Here is a 15,649-nt window from a genome sequence, read left to right on the forward strand (position 1 = left end):
TCTTGGGATGGTGCTGGTGGCCCCAAGGATGGTGCTGGTAGCCCTGGGTGGGTCTTGGGATGGTTCTGGTGGCCCCAGGGGTGCTGCTGGCAGCCCTGGGTGGGTCTTGGGATGGTTCTGGTGGCCCCAGGGGTGCTGCTGGCGGCCCTGGGTGGGTCTTGGGATGGGGCTGGTGGCCCCAAGGATGGTGCTGGTGGCCCTAGGTGGGTCTTGGGATGGTTCTGGTGGCCCCAAGGATGGTGCTGGTGGCCCTGGGTGGGTCTTGGGATGGTTCTGGTGGCCCCAAGGATGGTGCTGGTGGCCCTAGGTGGGTCTTGGGATGGTTCTGGTGGCCCCAAGGATGGTGCTGGTGGCCCTGGATGGGTCTTGGGATGGTTCTGGTGGCCCCAAGGATGGTGCTGGTGGCTCTGGGTGGGTCTTGGGATGGTTCTGGTGGTCCCAAGGATGGTGCTGGTGGCCCTGGGTGGGTCTTGGGATGGTTCTGGTGGCCCCAAGGATGGTGCTGGTGGCCCTGGATGGGTCTTGGGATGGTTCTGGTGGCCCCAAGGATGGTGCTGGTGGCCCTGGATGGGTCTTGGGATGGTTCTGGTGGCCCCAAGGATGGTGCTGGTGGCCCCAAGGATGGTGCTGGTAGCCCTGGGTGGGTCTTGGGATGGTTCTAGTCATCCCAAGGATGGTGCTGGTGGCCCTGAGTGGGTCTTGGGATGGTTCTGGTGGCCCCGAGGACGGCGCTGGCGGCCCCGGGTGCCCCCGGGAGCCCCCGGCCCAGCAGCCCGGCGCCGCCCCCGCAGTGTTCGCCCAGCCCATCGTCAGCAAGGCGCGGCCGGAGCTGCTGCGCTCCCACTTCATCCCCACCATGGAGAAGCTGAAGAAGCGGGCGGGCAAGGTGGTGGCCGAGGAGGAGCAGCTGCGCATGGAGGCCAAGGCGGAGGGGGAGGACGCCGAGCTCCTCATCCGCGACGAGTTCTCCGTCCTCTGCCGCGACCTCTACGCGCTCTACCCGCTGCTCATCCGCTACGTGGACAACAGCCGGTGAGGGGGGGACGCGGGGCGGCGGAGGGGTGTCCCCTGGGGACCCTGGGGGGGGCCGGGGGGGGGGCAAAGCTGGGGGGCAGGGGCATCCCCTGACGGTGGCCACGGGGACCCTCTGATGGTGGCCATGGGGATCCCCTGATGGTGATGCTGGGGACCCATTGGTGGTGGCCACAGGGACCCACTGCTGGTGGTCACAGGCACCCATTGATGGTGGCCACAGGGACCCACTGCTGGTGGCCACAGGCACCCATTGATGGTGGCCACAGGCACCCATTGATGGTGGCCACAGGGACCCTCTGATGGTGGCCATGGGGATCCCCTGATGGTGGTCATGGACATCTCCTGATGGTTGCCATGGGGCCCCATTGATGGTGGCGACAGGGGCCCACTGCTGGTGGCCACAGGGACCCACTGCTGGTGGCCACAGGCACTCATTGGTGGTGGCCACAGGGACCCATTGATGGTGGCCACAGGGACCCACTGATGGTGGCCATGGGCATCCCCTGATGGTGATGCTGGGGACCCATTGGTGGTGGCCATAGGGACCCTCTGATGGTGGCCATGGGGATCCCCTGATGGTGGCCATGGGGATCCCCTGATGGTGGCCATGGGTCCTCATTGATGGTGGCCATGGGGACCCACTGCTGGTGGCCATGAGGACCCACTGCTGGTGGCCACAGGCACCATTGATGGTGGCCACAGGGACGCACTGCTGGTGACCATGGACATCTCCTGATGGTGATGCTGGGGACCCACTGCTGGTGGCCACAGGCACTCATTGATGGTGGCCACAGGGACCCACTGATGGTGGCCATGGGCATCCCCTGATGGTGACCCTGGGGCCCCATTAATGGTGGCCATGGGGACCCTCTGCTGGTGGCCACGGGCACCTGCTGATGGTGGCCACGGGCACCCACTGCTGGTGGCCACGGGCACCCGCTGATGGTGGCCACGGGCACCCACTGCTGGTGGCCACGGGCACCCGCTGATGGTGGCCATGGGACCGGCAGGGCCAAGTGGCTGACGGAGCCCAACGAGGACGCGGAGGAGCTGTTCCGCATGGTCGGGGAGGTCTTCATCTACTGGTCCAAGTCCCACGTGAGTGGGGGGCAGCTGGGGGGGGGGGGGGGGGGGACACGGGACACGACACAGGGGGGACCGCGGTGCACGGGGTGCGGGGGTCCCGGGCGGGGGGGGGCTCATCGCCGCGTCCTCCCGGCCCCGGCAGAACTTCAAGCGCGAGGAGCAGAACTTCGTGGTGCAGAACGAGATCAACAACATGTCCTTCCTCACCGCCGACAGCAAGAGCAAGATGGCCAAGGTGGGGGGCGGGGGGCGGGACACCCCCAGCTGCACCCCCACCTCCTGCCTGCCACCCCCAGAGCCCCTCATCACCCTGCACCTCCCCGAGCCCCTGGATCTGCAGGGGGTCTCCATCCTTCCCAACCCACCTGTCCCTCCCAACCTCCTTGGTGCCCCCGAACCCACCCGGTACCCCCAAACCCACCCGGTACCCCCAAACCACGCCCAAACCCACCCAACCCCGGGTATCTCCATCCCTCCTGCCCCACCTGGTACCCCCAGCACCCCTGGTACCCCCAAACTCACCCGGTACCCCCCAAACCCACCCAACCCCAGGCATCTCCGTCCCTCTCAACCTCCCTGGTACCCCCAAACCCACCCCCAAACCCACCTGGTACCCCCAAACCCACCCAACCCCAGGCATCTCCGTCCCTCTCAACCTCCCTGGTACCTCCAAACCCACCCAGTACCCCCAAACCCACCCAACCCCAGGCATCTCCGTCCCTCTCAACCTCCCTGGTACCTCCAAACCCACCCAGTACCCCCAAACCCACCCGGTACCCCCCAAACCCACCCAACCCCAGGCATCTCCGTCCCTCCCAACCTCCCTGGTACCCCCAAACCCACCCGGTACCCCCAAACCCACCCAACCCCGGGCATCTCCATCCCTCCTGCCCCACCTGGTGCCCCCAGCACCCCTGGTACCCCCAAACTCACCCAGTACCCCCAAACCCACCCAACCCCAGGCATCTCTGTCCCTCCCAACCTCCCTGGTACCCCAAAACCCACCCTGTACCCCGAAACCCACCCAACCCCGGGCATCTCCATCCCTCCTGCCCCACCTGGTACCCCCAGCACCCCTGGTACCCCCAAACTCACCCAGTACCCCCAAACCCACCCAACCCCAGGCATCTCCGTCCCTCCCAACCTCCCTGGTACCCCCAAACCCACCCGGTACCCCCAAACCCATCCAACCCCGGGTATCTCCATCCCTCCTGCCCCACCTGGTGCCCCCAGCACCCCTGGTACCCCCAAACCCACCCAACCCCAGGCATCTCTGTCCCTCTCAACCTCCCTGGTACCCCCAATCCCACCCAGTACCCCCAAACCCACCCGGTACCCCCAAACCCACCCAACCCCAGGCATCTCCGTCCCTCCCAACCTCCCTGGTACCCCCAAACCCACCCAGTACCCCCAAACCCACCCAACCCCAGGCATTTCCATCCCTCCTGCTCCCCCCCCCCCTTATCCAGGGGTCTCCATCCCTCCCCGCCCACCCGGGCCCCCCGCGTCACCCCCCGGGCCGTGGGGACGGGGACCTAACGGTGTCTCTTCTCTCCTGCCCTTGGCTGCGGGTGCTGGCACCTAGTCCGGAGACGGCCAGGTTAGCGGGGCCACGGCGCGTGGGGAGGGGGCCCCAGGGACCCCGGCCCCCGCCCTGGGGTCCTGCTCCTCGGGGCCACCACGGCTGGGACCCCCAGGACCCCCCCAGGGTCCTGTTCTGTGGGGCCACCACAGCTGGGACCCCCAGGACCCCCCAGGGTCCTGCTCCTCGGGGCCACCACGGCTGGGACCCCCAAGAGCATCCTGGGGTCCTGCACCACGGGGGCACATCTGGCATCCTGGGGGCTGCTGGAGACTGTGGCCCTGATGTCCCCCCGTCCCTGATGTCCCCCCATCCCTGATGTCCCCCCGTCCCTGATGTCCCCCCATACCTGATGTCCCCCCATCCCTGATGTCCCCCCATCCCTGATGTCCCCCTGTCCCTGATGTCCCCCCACCCCTGATGTCCCCCCATCCCTGATGTCCCCCCGTCCCTGATGTCCCCCCACCCCTGATGTCCCCCCATCCCTGATGTCCCCCCGTCCCTGATGTCCCCCTGTCCCTGATGTCCCCCGTCCCTGATGTCCCCCTGTCCCTGATGTCCCCCCATCCCTGATGTCCCCCCATCCCTGATGTCCCCCTGTCCCTGATGACCCCCCACCCCTGATGTCCCCCTGTCCCCAATGTCCCCCCGTCCCCAATGTCCCCCCGTCCCCAATGTCCCCCCACCCCTGATGTCCCCCACCCCTGTGGCACAGGGCTGCCGGCCCCGAGGTGTCCCCACGGCACGGGGGGCGGGGGGCGGTTCCCGGTGCTGATGTCCCTCATCCTTACGGCGCGGGGGGGGGGGGTTCCCACCGCTGAGGTCCCCGCGACACGGGACACGATGCCCTGGCCCAGGGCAGGGGTGGCCCTGACGCCCCCCCGTCCCTGTCCCCTCCCCCGGCAGGGGGGTGGCTCGGAGCAGGAGCGGACGAAGAAGAAGCGCCGCGGGGACCGTTACTCCGTCCACACCTCCCTCATCGTCGCCACCCTGAAGAAGATGCTGCCCATCGGCCTCAACATGTGCTCGCCCACCGACCAGGAGCTCATCAGCCTGGCCAAGAGCCGCTACGCCCTGGTGGGTGGCTTGGGGACAGCCCCCTCCCAGCCTGGGGACAGCTCCCCGGGGTGGGGGCAGCCCTCCCGCCCCGACGTGACCCTGTTGTGCCCGTGTGTGTGTGTCCCCCCGCCCCCCCCCGCAGAAGGACACGGACGAGGAGGTGCGGGAGTTCCTCCACAACAACCTGCACCTGCAGGGCAAGGTGAGGTGGCCCGTCCCCCGCCACGTGTCCCCCGCCACGTGTCCCCGCCGCGTGCCCCCCGCCCTGTGGCCCCCTCCACGTCCCCGTGGTCCCTGCGTCCGTGCCTGGAGCCCCGCAGTCCCCGTGTCCCCACCGTGGCTCCGGGGTCACCACGTCTCCACGGTCATCATGGGGCCTGTGCCCTTGTGGTCCTCATGGTCCTCACGGTCCCCGTGTGCCCCACCATGTCTCGGTGGTCCCTGTGGTCCCCCGTGTCCCCATGGTCATCGTGGCGCCTGCGCCCCCCCGTGGTCCCCATGTCCCCACCATGGTCACTGTGGTCCCCGTGTCCTCATGGTCATCGTGGCGCCTTTATCCCCCTGGTCCCCACTGTGTCCCCATGGTCCTCATGTCCCCACCATGGTCCCTGTGGTCCCCGTGTCCCCATGGTCATCGTGGTGCCTGCATCCCCCTGGTCCCCACTGGGTCCCCATGGTCCCCATGTGCCTCACCAGGTCTTCATGGTCTCTGTGGTCCCCATGTCCCCATGGTCCTCATGGTCCCCACTGTGTCCTTATGGTCCCCATGTCCCCATAGTCCCCATGTCCCCACCATGGTCCCTGTGGTCCCCGTGTCCCCATGGTCCTCATGGTCCCTGCGTCCCCATGGTCCTCATGGTCCCCACTGTGTCCTTATGGTCCCCATGTCCCCTGTGGTCCCCATGTCCCCACCATGGTCCCTGTGGTCCCCGTGTCCCCATGACCCTCATGGTCCCCATGTCCCCATGGTCCCCATGTGCCCCACCAGGTCTTGATGGTCCCTGCAGTCCCCGTGTCCCCACGGTCACCGCGGTGCCTGTACCCCCGTGGTCCCCATGTGCCCCACCACGTCCCCACGCTCACCCTGTCCCCCCTCCCCCGTGTCCCCAGTGCGAGAACAACTCGTCCATGCGGTGGCAGATGGCCCTGTACCGCGAGATGGCCGGCAAGGCCGAGGACTCCGACAGCCCCGAGAAGATCGTCCGGAGGGTGCAGGAGGTGTCGGCCGTGCTCTACCACCTCGAGCAGGTCAGGGGACCCGCGGGGGGGTCCCGGGGAGGGGGGCTGGGGGGTCCCTGGGGTGCAGGAGGGGTTGGCCATGCTCTGCCACCTCAAGAAGGTTGAGGGTCCCACAGAATCCGGGGATCCCTGGGGTGCAGGAGGTGTTGGCCATGTTCTACCGCCTCAAGAAGGCTGGGGGTCCCCCAGAATCTGGGGGTCCCCAGGTGTTTGCCATGCTCTACCACCTCAAGAAGGTTGGGGGTCCCACAGAATCCGGGGGTCTCCAGGTGTTGGCCATGCTCTGCCACCTCAAGAAGGTTGGGGGTCCCACAGAATCCGGGGGTCTCCAGGTGTTGGCCATGCTCTGCCACCTCAAGAAGGTTGGGGGTCCCACAGAATCCGGGGGTCCCTGGGGTGCAGGAGGTGTTGGCCATGTTCTACCGCCTCAAGAAGGCTGGGGGTCCCCCAGAATCCAGGGGTCCCCAGGTGTTTGCCATGCTCTACCACCTCAAGAAGGTTGGGGATCCCCCAGAATCCGGGGGTCTCCAGGTGTTGGCCATGCTCTACCACCTCAAGAAGGTGGGGGGTCCCACAGAATCTGGGGGTCCCCAGGAGTTGTTGGCCATGTTCTACCACCTCAAGAAGGTTGGGGCCACTGGGGGGTCCCCGGATGCTCCCGGGGGGTCCCTGGGTGTCGGGGGGGGGGCCGCCCAGGTGACCCCCCGCGCCCCGCAGACGGAGCACCCCTACAAGTCCAAGAAGGCCGTGTGGCACAAGCTGCTCTCCAAGCAGCGCCGCCGCGCCGTGGTCGCCTGCTTCCGCATGACGCCCCTCTACAACCTGCCCAGGTGGGCACTGGGGGGGACTGGGAGGGACTGGGAGCTGCTGGGGGGGGCAGGTCTGAACACCCCGAGATCCCCTAGGGGTGATTGGGACCACTGGGGAGCCACGGGGAGGGGCAGCTGGGAGGCTCCTGGGGGTCACGGGGAATGCCATGGGAGGTGCTAGAGGCAACTGGGGAGCGCCTGGGTGTAACTGGGAAGACCGTGGGAGCCCCTGGGGCAACTGGGAAGCATCGGGGGGGCAACCAGGACCCCTTTAGGGGCAACTGGGAATGTTCCAGAGCCTTGTGGAGGCAAGTGGGGAGCTCCTGGGGGCAACCGGGAGCTGCTGGGGGCAACTGAGAATCCCTAAGGGCAACCCAGAACCCTTCTGGGGGTAGCTGGGGGTAACTGGGAACACCCTTGAGAGCCTCGGGAGCCCCTGAAGACAACTGGGAGTCAATGGGAACCCCCTGGAGAGCCACTGGGTGCCCCTGGGGACAACTGGGGGTAACTGGGAACCCCTTGAGAGCCTCTGGGAGGCACTGGGGACAACTGGGGGTAACTGGGAACCCCCTTGAGAGCCCCTAGGGACAACTGGGAACCCCTGAGGGTAACCCAGAAACCTTCTGGGAGTAACTGGGAACCCCCTGCAGACCCTCTGGGAGCCCCTGGGGGTAACTGGGAAGCCCTTGAGAGCCTCTGGGAGGCACTGGGGACAGCTGGGAACCCCTGAGGGTAACCCAGAAACCTTCTGGGAGTAACTGGGAACCCCCTGCAGACCCTCTGGGAGCCCCTGGGGGTAACTGGGAAGCCTTTGAGAGCCTCCGGGAGGCACTGGGGACAACTGGGGGTAACTGGGAACCCCCTTGAGAGCCCCTAGGGACAACTGGGAACCCCTGAGGGTAACCCAGAAACCTTCTGGGAGTAACTGGGAACCCCCTGCAGACCCTCTGGGAGCCCCTGGGGGTAACTGGGAAGCCCTTGAGAGCCTCTGGGAGGCACTGGGGACAACTGGGGGGTAACTGGGAACCCCCTCGAGAGCCTCTGGGAGCCCCTAGGGACAACCGGGAGCCCCCTGGCTGGGTCCCCCGCCCCCCCAGCCTCCAGGTCCCGGGTCTGGGGACCCCCTCCTCTGTCACCCCCGGTGTCCCCGGGGCTGGGGACCCCCCTCCCGGGCGCCGTCACCCCGGTGTCCCCCCCAGGCACCGGGCCTGCAACATGTTCCTGGAGGCGTACAAGCTGGCCTGGCTGCTGCCCGAGGAGCATCCCTTCGAGGACCGCATGATCGACGACCTCTCGGTGAGCCGGGGGGGGACCCTGCCCGGCTTTGGGGGGGGGGGGGGAACACCCCCACCCCCCCCCCAAACCTGAGCCCTTGCCGTGGTGGCCGAGGTAGAAGCCGGGGGAGGAAGAGGAGGAGGAGGAAGAGGAGCGGGACAAGAAGCCGGACCCCCTGCACCAGCTCATCCTGCACTTCAGCCGGACGGCGCTGACCGAAAAGAGGTGGGGGGGGGGGCAAGGGGGGCCTAGGGGCCCCCCATGGGGTGTTGGGGGGGGTATCCCGGGGCACCCCCTTGAGCCCTGTCCTGTGTCCCCCCCCCCCCGCAGTAAGTTGGAGAAGGATCATTTGTACATGGCGTACGCTGGCATCATGGCCAAGGTGGGTCCTGGACCCCCCCCCGTGTCCCCCCATGCCCCCCCAGTGTCCCCCTGCGTGGCCCCATGTCCCTCCCATGTCCCCCTCAGGGCTCCTCGTGTCCTTCCTTGTCCCCCGTGTGTCCCCCCGTGTCCCCCTGTGTCCTTCCATATTCCCCCTGTCCCCCCCCCATCCCCCTCATGTCTCCCCCATGTCCCCTCCATGTCCCCCCCGCCCCCTCCCAGCCCCCCCATGTCCCCCCCTGTCCCCCCCCCAGCCCCCCTATGTCCCCCCCATGTCCCCTCCATGTCCCCTTGTGTCTTTCTACATTCCCCCCCGTGTCCCCCCCGTGTCCCCCCCGTGTCCCCCCAGTGTCCCCCTGCGTGGCCCCATGTCCCTCCCATGTCCCCCTGGGGTCTCCCCGTGCCCTTCCACCTTCCCCTTGTTCCCCCCCCAGTCATGTCCCCCCGTGTCCTTCCATGTCCCCCCCACAATGTCCCCACCACGCCCCCCCCCCAAACCACTCACCCCCAGGGTCCCAGCATGGGGCTGGGACCTCTCCCTGTTTGGGGGGGGGGGGGTCCTCCAGGGATTGTGGGGACCCCCCCAGGATGGTGGTGGGGAGCGAGAAGGCCGGGGGGGGGGGGGCTCAACTGGGGACCCCCCCGGGTTGTGTGTGTGCCCACCCCCCCCCAGAGCTGCCACATCGAGGAAGGGGAAGAGGAGGAGAAGAAGGAGGAGGAGAAGGAGGAGGAAGAAGCGGAGGATTCATTCGAGGTGGGTGCGGGGACGCCCTGAGACCCCGACCCCCCGTGACCCCCGTGACCCCTGTGACCCCCCCAATCCGCCCCCCCCAGGAGAAGGAGATGGAGAAGCAGAAGCTGCTGTACCAGCAGGCGCGGCTGCACACGCGGGGGGCGGCCGAGATGGTGCTGCAGATGATCAGCGCCTGCAAGGGTGGGTGGCCCCCGCCCGCGCACGAGGGCCCCCGTGCCACGCACCCCCACCCTTGCACGAGGGCCCTCGTGCCACGCACCCCCACCCCCGCCCGCGCACGAGGGCCCCCGTGCCACGCACCCCCACCCCCGCCCACGCACGAGGGTCCCCGTGCCACGCGCCCCCACCCCCGCCCGCGCACGAGGGTCCTCGTGCCATGCACCCCCACCCCCGCCCTTGCACGAGGGCCCCCGTGCCACGCACCCCCACTCCCGCCCGCGCACGAGGGCCCCCGTGCCACGCACCCCCACCCCCGCCCGCGCACGAGGGCCCTCGTGCCACGCACCCCCACCCCCGCCCTCGCACGAGGGCCCTCGTGCCACGCACCCCCACCCCCGCCCGCGCACGACGGTCCTCGTGCCACGCACCCCCACCCTTGCACAAGGGCCCTTGTGCCACGCACCCCCACCCTTGCACGAGGGTCCTCATGCCATGCACCCCCACCCTTGCACAAGGGTCCTCATGCCACTCACCCCCACCCTTGCACGAGGGCCCTTGTGCCGCAACCCTACCCCCGCCCTTGCACGAGGGCCCTCGTGCCACGCCACCCCCCACCCCCGCCCTCGCACGAGGGCCCTTGTGCCACGCACCCCCACCCTTGCACGAGGGTCCTCATGCCACGCACCCCCACCCTTGCACAAGGGTCCTCGTGCCACTCACCCCCACCCTTGCACGAGGGCCCTTGTGCCGCAACCCTACCCCCGCCCTTGCACGAGGGCCCTCGTGCCACGCCACCCCCCACCCCCGCCCGCGCACGAGGGCCCCCGTGCCACGCACCCCCACCCCCGCCCTCGCACGAGGCCCTTGTGCCGCACCCCCACCCCCGGCCTTGCACGAGGGCCCCCGTGCCACTCACCCCCGCCCTTGCACGAGGGCCCTTGTGCCGCACCCCCACCCCCACCCTTGCACGAGGGCCCCCGTGCCAGCCGGTGGCACGCGCCGGTGACGGTGTCGGCGTTGGCAGGGGAGCGGGGCGACATGGTGTCCTCCACCCTCAAGCTGGGCATCTCCCTCCTCAACGGGGGCAACGCCGAGGTGCAGCAGGTGGGCGGGCGTCCGTGTGTCCCCGTGGGCGTCCGTGTGTCCCCGTGGGCGTCCGTGTGTCCCCGTGCGCGGGGCTGGGTCACGGCGGGGGGCAGCGTGCGCGGGGGCGTCCGTCCCGGCACGGCTGGTGCGTGTCCGTGCGTCTGCAGGCGGGGGTTGGCACCCCCCGTGGCCGTAGGTCCGTGCGTGTCCGTGTGTCCTTGCATGTGTCTGTACGTCCGTGCATGTGGCCGTACGTCCGTGCATGTCCGTGTGTCCGTGCTCGGCTCCGTACACCCATGCACGTGTCCGTGTGTCCGTGCACGTGTCCATACGACCATGCGCATGTCTCCGTGTCCGTGTGTCCTTGCATGTGTCCGTACGTCCGTGCGTGTCTGTGTGTCTGTACGTCCGTGCACGTGTCTGTATGTCCGTGCACACGTCCGTACACCCATGCACGTGTCCGTGTGTCCTTGCACGTGTCTGTACATCCATGCCCACGTCTCTGTGTCCGTCTGTCCGCGCACATCTCCATACATCCACGCACGTGTCCGTGTGTCCGTGCACATGTCTCCATGTCCGTCTGTCCATGCACGTCTCCGTACATCCATGCACGTGTCCATGTGTCCTTGCACGTGTCCGTATGACCATGCTCGTGTCTGTATGTCGTGCACGCATCCATACATCCATGCACGTGTCCGTGTGTCCGTGCCCAAGTCCGTACGTCCATGCACGTGTCCGTGTGTGCTCCCCCCCGTGTTTCCATCCCCCCGCCCCGTGCCGTGGCACACCCGTGTCCCCGTGTCCGTCTGTCCGCACGTGTCCCATGTGTCCCCGTGTCCGTCTGTCCGCACGTGTCCCACGTGTCCGTCCCCCCCAGAAAATGCTGGACTACCTGAAGGAGAAGCGGGAGGCCGGGTTCTTCCAGAGCGTCCAGGCCCTGATGCAGACCTGCAGGTGATGCCCGGGCTGGGGTCCCCCCCCGTGGGCTTTGGGGTCCCCCCGCGGCTTGCTGGGGTCCCCCCATGGGAAGTCGGGACCCCCCCAGGCATCACTGACCCCCCCCATAGGCTTTAGGGTCCCCCTATGGGAACCAGGGACCCCCATGGCATCGTTGACACCCTCCCAGGCTTTGGGGTCCCCCCATGGGCATCAAGCCCCCCCCCCGAGGGCTTTGGGGGTCTCCCCGTGGGAAGTCGGGACCCCCACGGGCATCACTGACCCCCCCACGGGCATCACTGACCCCCCCCATAGGCTTTAGGGTCCCCCTATGGGAACCAGGGACCCCCACGAGCATCGCTGACACCCTCCCAGGCTTTGGGGTCCCCCCATGGGCATCAAGCCCCCCCCCCCGAGGGCTTTGGGGTCTCCCCGTGGGTGTTGGGGTCCCCCCATGGGCATCAAGCCCCCCCCCCCGAGGGCTTTGGGGGTCTCCCCGTGGGTGTTGGGGTCCCCCCATGGGCATCAAGCCCCCCCCCCCGAGGGCTTTGGGGGTCTCCCCGTGGGTGTTGGGGTCCCCCTGTGGGCATTAGGGTCCTGCTGTGGGCTTTGGAGTCCCTGCCATGGAAATCAGGGACACACACCCCCCCCCATGGGCTTTGGGGTCCCCCCCTGGGCTTTAGGGACCCCATGGAAACCAGGGACCCCCCACAGGCATCAGGGTCCTGCACTGGCCATTGGGGTCCCCCCGTGGGAATCAGGGACCCCCCCACGAGACTTGAGGGCCCCCCCCCCCCGTGGGCTTTGGGGGCCCCGCATGGGCATCAGGGTCCCCCCATGGGCTTTGGGGTCCCCCGTGGGAATCAGGGACCCCCCATGAGCATCATCCCCCCGCCCCCATCCCCCTGGGTGCCACGGGGGTTCAAGGCTTTGGGGATGGGATGGGGGGGTCCCCAAGAGCTTCAGGACCCCCAGCGGGGGGGGCTCAGGCCCTGGAGGGGTTTTGGGGACCCCCCCAACGCCCCCCTCCCCGCAGCGTGCTGGACCTGAACGCCTTCGAGCGGCAGAACAAGGCGGAGGGGCTGGGGATGGTGACCGAGGAGGGGACGAGTGAGTGGGGGGGCCCTGCCCGGGCACCCCGGGACCCCCGGGGCATTGGGGGGGGGGGGGGGGAGGGGAGAGGCCCATCCTGTGCTGCTGCTCCCCCCGAGCCCCCGCTGCTAATGTGGCTCTGAGCCCCCCCCCAAGCCCTAATGACCCCCCCCCCATGTCCCTAACGCCCCCCCCCCAAGCCCTAGTGACCCCCCTCGGGTCCCTAATGCCCCCTCAAGCCCTAATGCCCCCCCCTATTGCCCTTAATACCCCCCAAGCCCTAATGCCCCCCCTTTTGCCCTTAATAGCCCCCCCCCCAAGCCCTAACACCCCCCCCCCCCCCGACCCCTAACAGCCCCCAGGCGCCTAATGCCCCCCGTGGGCTAATAATACCCCCCAAAGCCCTAATGACCCCCCCCCACAGGTCCCTAACGCCCCCCCCCAAAGCCTTAATGACCCCCCCCCCCCCCGGGTCCCTAATGCCCCCCCTTGACCCCTAACAGCCCCAGGCACCTAATGCCGACCCCTGGCTAATAATACCCCCCAAAGCCTAATGACCCCCCCCAAGCCTAATGACCCCCAAACCTTATGACCACCCCCAAGCCCTAATGACCCCCCCTCACCCTAATGCCCCCCCAAGCCCTAATGCCCCCCAAACCCTAATGCCCCCCCTCACCCTAATGACCCCCTCACCCTAATGCCCCCCCAAGCCCTAATGACCCCCAAACCCTAATGCCCCCCCAAGCCCTAATGACCCCCCTCACCCTAATGACCCCCAAGCCCTAATGACCCCCAAGCCCTAATGCCCCCCCAAGCCCTAATGCCCCCCCTCACCCTAATGCCCCCCCAAGCCTAATGCCCCCCCCACCCTAATGCCCCTCCAAGGCCTAATGCCCCCCCTCACCCTAATGCCCCCCCAAGGCCTAATGACCCCCCTCACCCTAATGACCCCCCTCACCCTAATGCCCCCCACGGCCCCCGCTCACTCCTCTCTCCCCTTCTCTCCCCCCCCGGCTCCTGCTGACAGTCATCAGCCGTGAGAACGGTAAATACCCCCCGCCCGGGGCTGGGGGGCACGGGGGGGGCACGGGGGGGGGGCACAGGGGGGGCTGGGGGGCTGTAGGGCTGGGGGAGCACGTGGGGAGGCAGATAGGGGGCAGATGGGGGGGGCAGAGGGGGGCTGTAGGCCTTGGGGGGGCGGATGGGAGCTATAGGGCTGGGGGTGCTGCTCTAGGGTCTATAGGGCTGGGGGTGCTGCTCTAGGGTCTATAGGGCGCTGCCATAGGGTCTATAGGGTCCTGCCATACGGTCTATAGGGCTGGGGGGTGCTGCTGTAGGGTCTGTAGGGTCCTGCCATAGGGTCTATAGGGCTGGGGGTGCTGCCATAGGGTCTATAGGGTGCTGCCATAGGATCTATAGGGTGCTACCATAGGTTCTATAGGGCTGGGGGTGCTGCTGTAGGGTCTGTAGGGTCCTGCCATAGGGTCTATAGGGCTGAGGGTGCTGCCATGGGGTCTATAGGGCCCTGCTGCAGGGTCTATAGGGTCCTGCCATAGGGTCTATAGGGCTGGGGGGGCGGAGGAGGGTGGCACCGTCCCCACCGCACGCCTGTCCCTGCTTGTCCCTCACCCCTCGGCCCCGCTGGCTGCCCCCTCCCTCTGCTAACCCCCTGCCCCCCCGGGGGTCCCCACTGCCCCCCCGGGGTATCCCAGTGCCACCCCAGTGTGTCCCCGTGCCCCCCCGGGGTGTCCCCCCTGCCGCTGTGCTGTGTCCCCACCACCCCCCCGGGGCTGTCACCCGGTGGCCTGACCTTGACACCCCCCCCCCCCTTGTCCCCGTGTGACCCCGACCTTGTCCCCGTGTGACCCCGACCTTGTCCCCGTGTCCCCCCCCCGTCCCCAGGGGAGAAGGTGATGTCGGACGACGAGTTCACGCAGGATCTTTTCCGGCTGCTCCAGCTGCTCTGCGAGGGGCACAACAACGGTGAGGGGACACGGGGGGACACGGGGGGACACGGTGAGGGGACACGGTGAGGGGACACGGGGTGGGGGGAAGGGGCTTTGGAGGGCCGTGGGGCGGGAGAAGGGGCTGTGGGGCAGGAGGGGCGGTGGGGCGGCCGTGGGGTGGCCGTGGGGTGGCAGCAGGGTGGCCGTGGGGCTGGTGTCACCCCATTTCTGCCCCCCCCCCGACCCCGACCCCCCCCCCCCCCCCCAGATTTCCAGAACTACCTGCGCACCCAGACGGGGAACACGACCACCATCAACATCATCATCTGCACCGTGGATTATCTGCTGCGCCTCCAGGTACCGCCCCCACCGCCCCCCACCGCCCCCCACCGCCCCCCACAGCCACCCACAGCCACCCACAGCCACCCACTGCCCCCCACTGCCCCCCACGGTCACCCACTGCCCCCCACAGTCACCCACTGCCCCCACCGCCCCCCACAGTCACCCACTGCCCCCCACTGCCCCCATGGTCACCCACAGTCACCCACCGCCCCCTACTGCCCCCCAACGCCCCCCACGGTCACCCACGGTCACCCACCACGCACCCCAGCCCCACACCACAGCCTCCAGCCTGGACCCTCTCCCCAATTCCTGTCCCCACGTCCCCATCCCCGCGTCCCCCTCCCCGTGTCCCTGTGCTGCCAGTGGCCCCCATGTCCCCCTCCCCGTGCCCTCACGCTGCTGGGGGTCCCCATGTCCCCATCCTCACGTCCTTGTGCTACTGGTGGTCCCCACATCCCCCACCCCTGTGTCCTCACTCTGCTGGGGGTCCCCACGTCCCCATCCCCGTGTCCCCATCCCCGTGTCCCCCTCCTCACGTCCTCACGCTGCTGGTGGTCCCCACATCCCCATCCCTGTGTCCCCATGATGCTGGTGGTCCCTGTGTCCTCACACTGCTGGTGGTCCCCACGTCCCATCCCCACGTCCCCCTCCCCGTGCCCTCACACTGCCGGGTGTCCCCACATCCCCATCCCTGTGTCCCCACGTCCCCATGTCCCCCTCCCCGTGCCCTCACGCTGCTGTCGGTCCCCACATCCCCATCCCTGTGTCCCCCTCCCCATGTCCCCCTCCTCATGCCCTCACGCTGCTGGTGGTCCCTCGTCTCCATCCCCACGTCCCCTCCCCGCGCCCTCACGCTGCCGGGGGTCCA

General features: G+C 68.5%; 1 protein-coding gene across 1 annotated transcript in view; it reads left to right on the plus strand.

Moving 5' to 3' along the window:
- LOC147413163 (ryanodine receptor 1-like) overlaps window positions 1-14,796 on the plus strand; it is a gene marked incomplete at its 3' end in the record, with an annotated part of 28,410 nt that extends 13,614 nt beyond the window's left edge. Inside the window, exons 20-36 of the mRNA XM_086480592.1 lie at window positions 792-1,032; window positions 2,046-2,133; window positions 2,264-2,356; window positions 4,610-4,780; window positions 4,905-4,964; window positions 5,873-6,010; window positions 6,719-6,831; window positions 8,010-8,106; window positions 8,204-8,310; window positions 8,416-8,467; window positions 9,140-9,220; window positions 9,301-9,400; window positions 10,404-10,483; window positions 11,343-11,419; window positions 12,438-12,511; window positions 14,396-14,476; window positions 14,708-14,796. Coding sequence (XP_086336718.1) covers window positions 792-1,032; window positions 2,046-2,133; window positions 2,264-2,356; window positions 4,610-4,780; window positions 4,905-4,964; window positions 5,873-6,010; window positions 6,719-6,831; window positions 8,010-8,106; window positions 8,204-8,310; window positions 8,416-8,467; window positions 9,140-9,220; window positions 9,301-9,400; window positions 10,404-10,483; window positions 11,343-11,419; window positions 12,438-12,511; window positions 14,396-14,476; window positions 14,708-14,796 — 1,742 coding nt within the window. The remainder of the gene's footprint in view (window positions 1-791; window positions 1,033-2,045; window positions 2,134-2,263; window positions 2,357-4,609; window positions 4,781-4,904; window positions 4,965-5,872; window positions 6,011-6,718; window positions 6,832-8,009; window positions 8,107-8,203; window positions 8,311-8,415; window positions 8,468-9,139; window positions 9,221-9,300; window positions 9,401-10,403; window positions 10,484-11,342; window positions 11,420-12,437; window positions 12,512-14,395; window positions 14,477-14,707) is intronic.
- Window positions 14,797-15,649: the final 853 nt, after the last annotated feature.

Source organism: Leptosomus discolor, unplaced genomic scaffold, assembly GCF_034619465.1.
Source record: "Leptosomus discolor isolate bLepDis1 unplaced genomic scaffold, bLepDis1.hap2 HAP2_SCAFFOLD_251, whole genome shotgun sequence".
Lineage (NCBI taxonomy): Eukaryota > Metazoa > Chordata > Aves > Leptosomiformes > Leptosomidae > Leptosomus > Leptosomus discolor.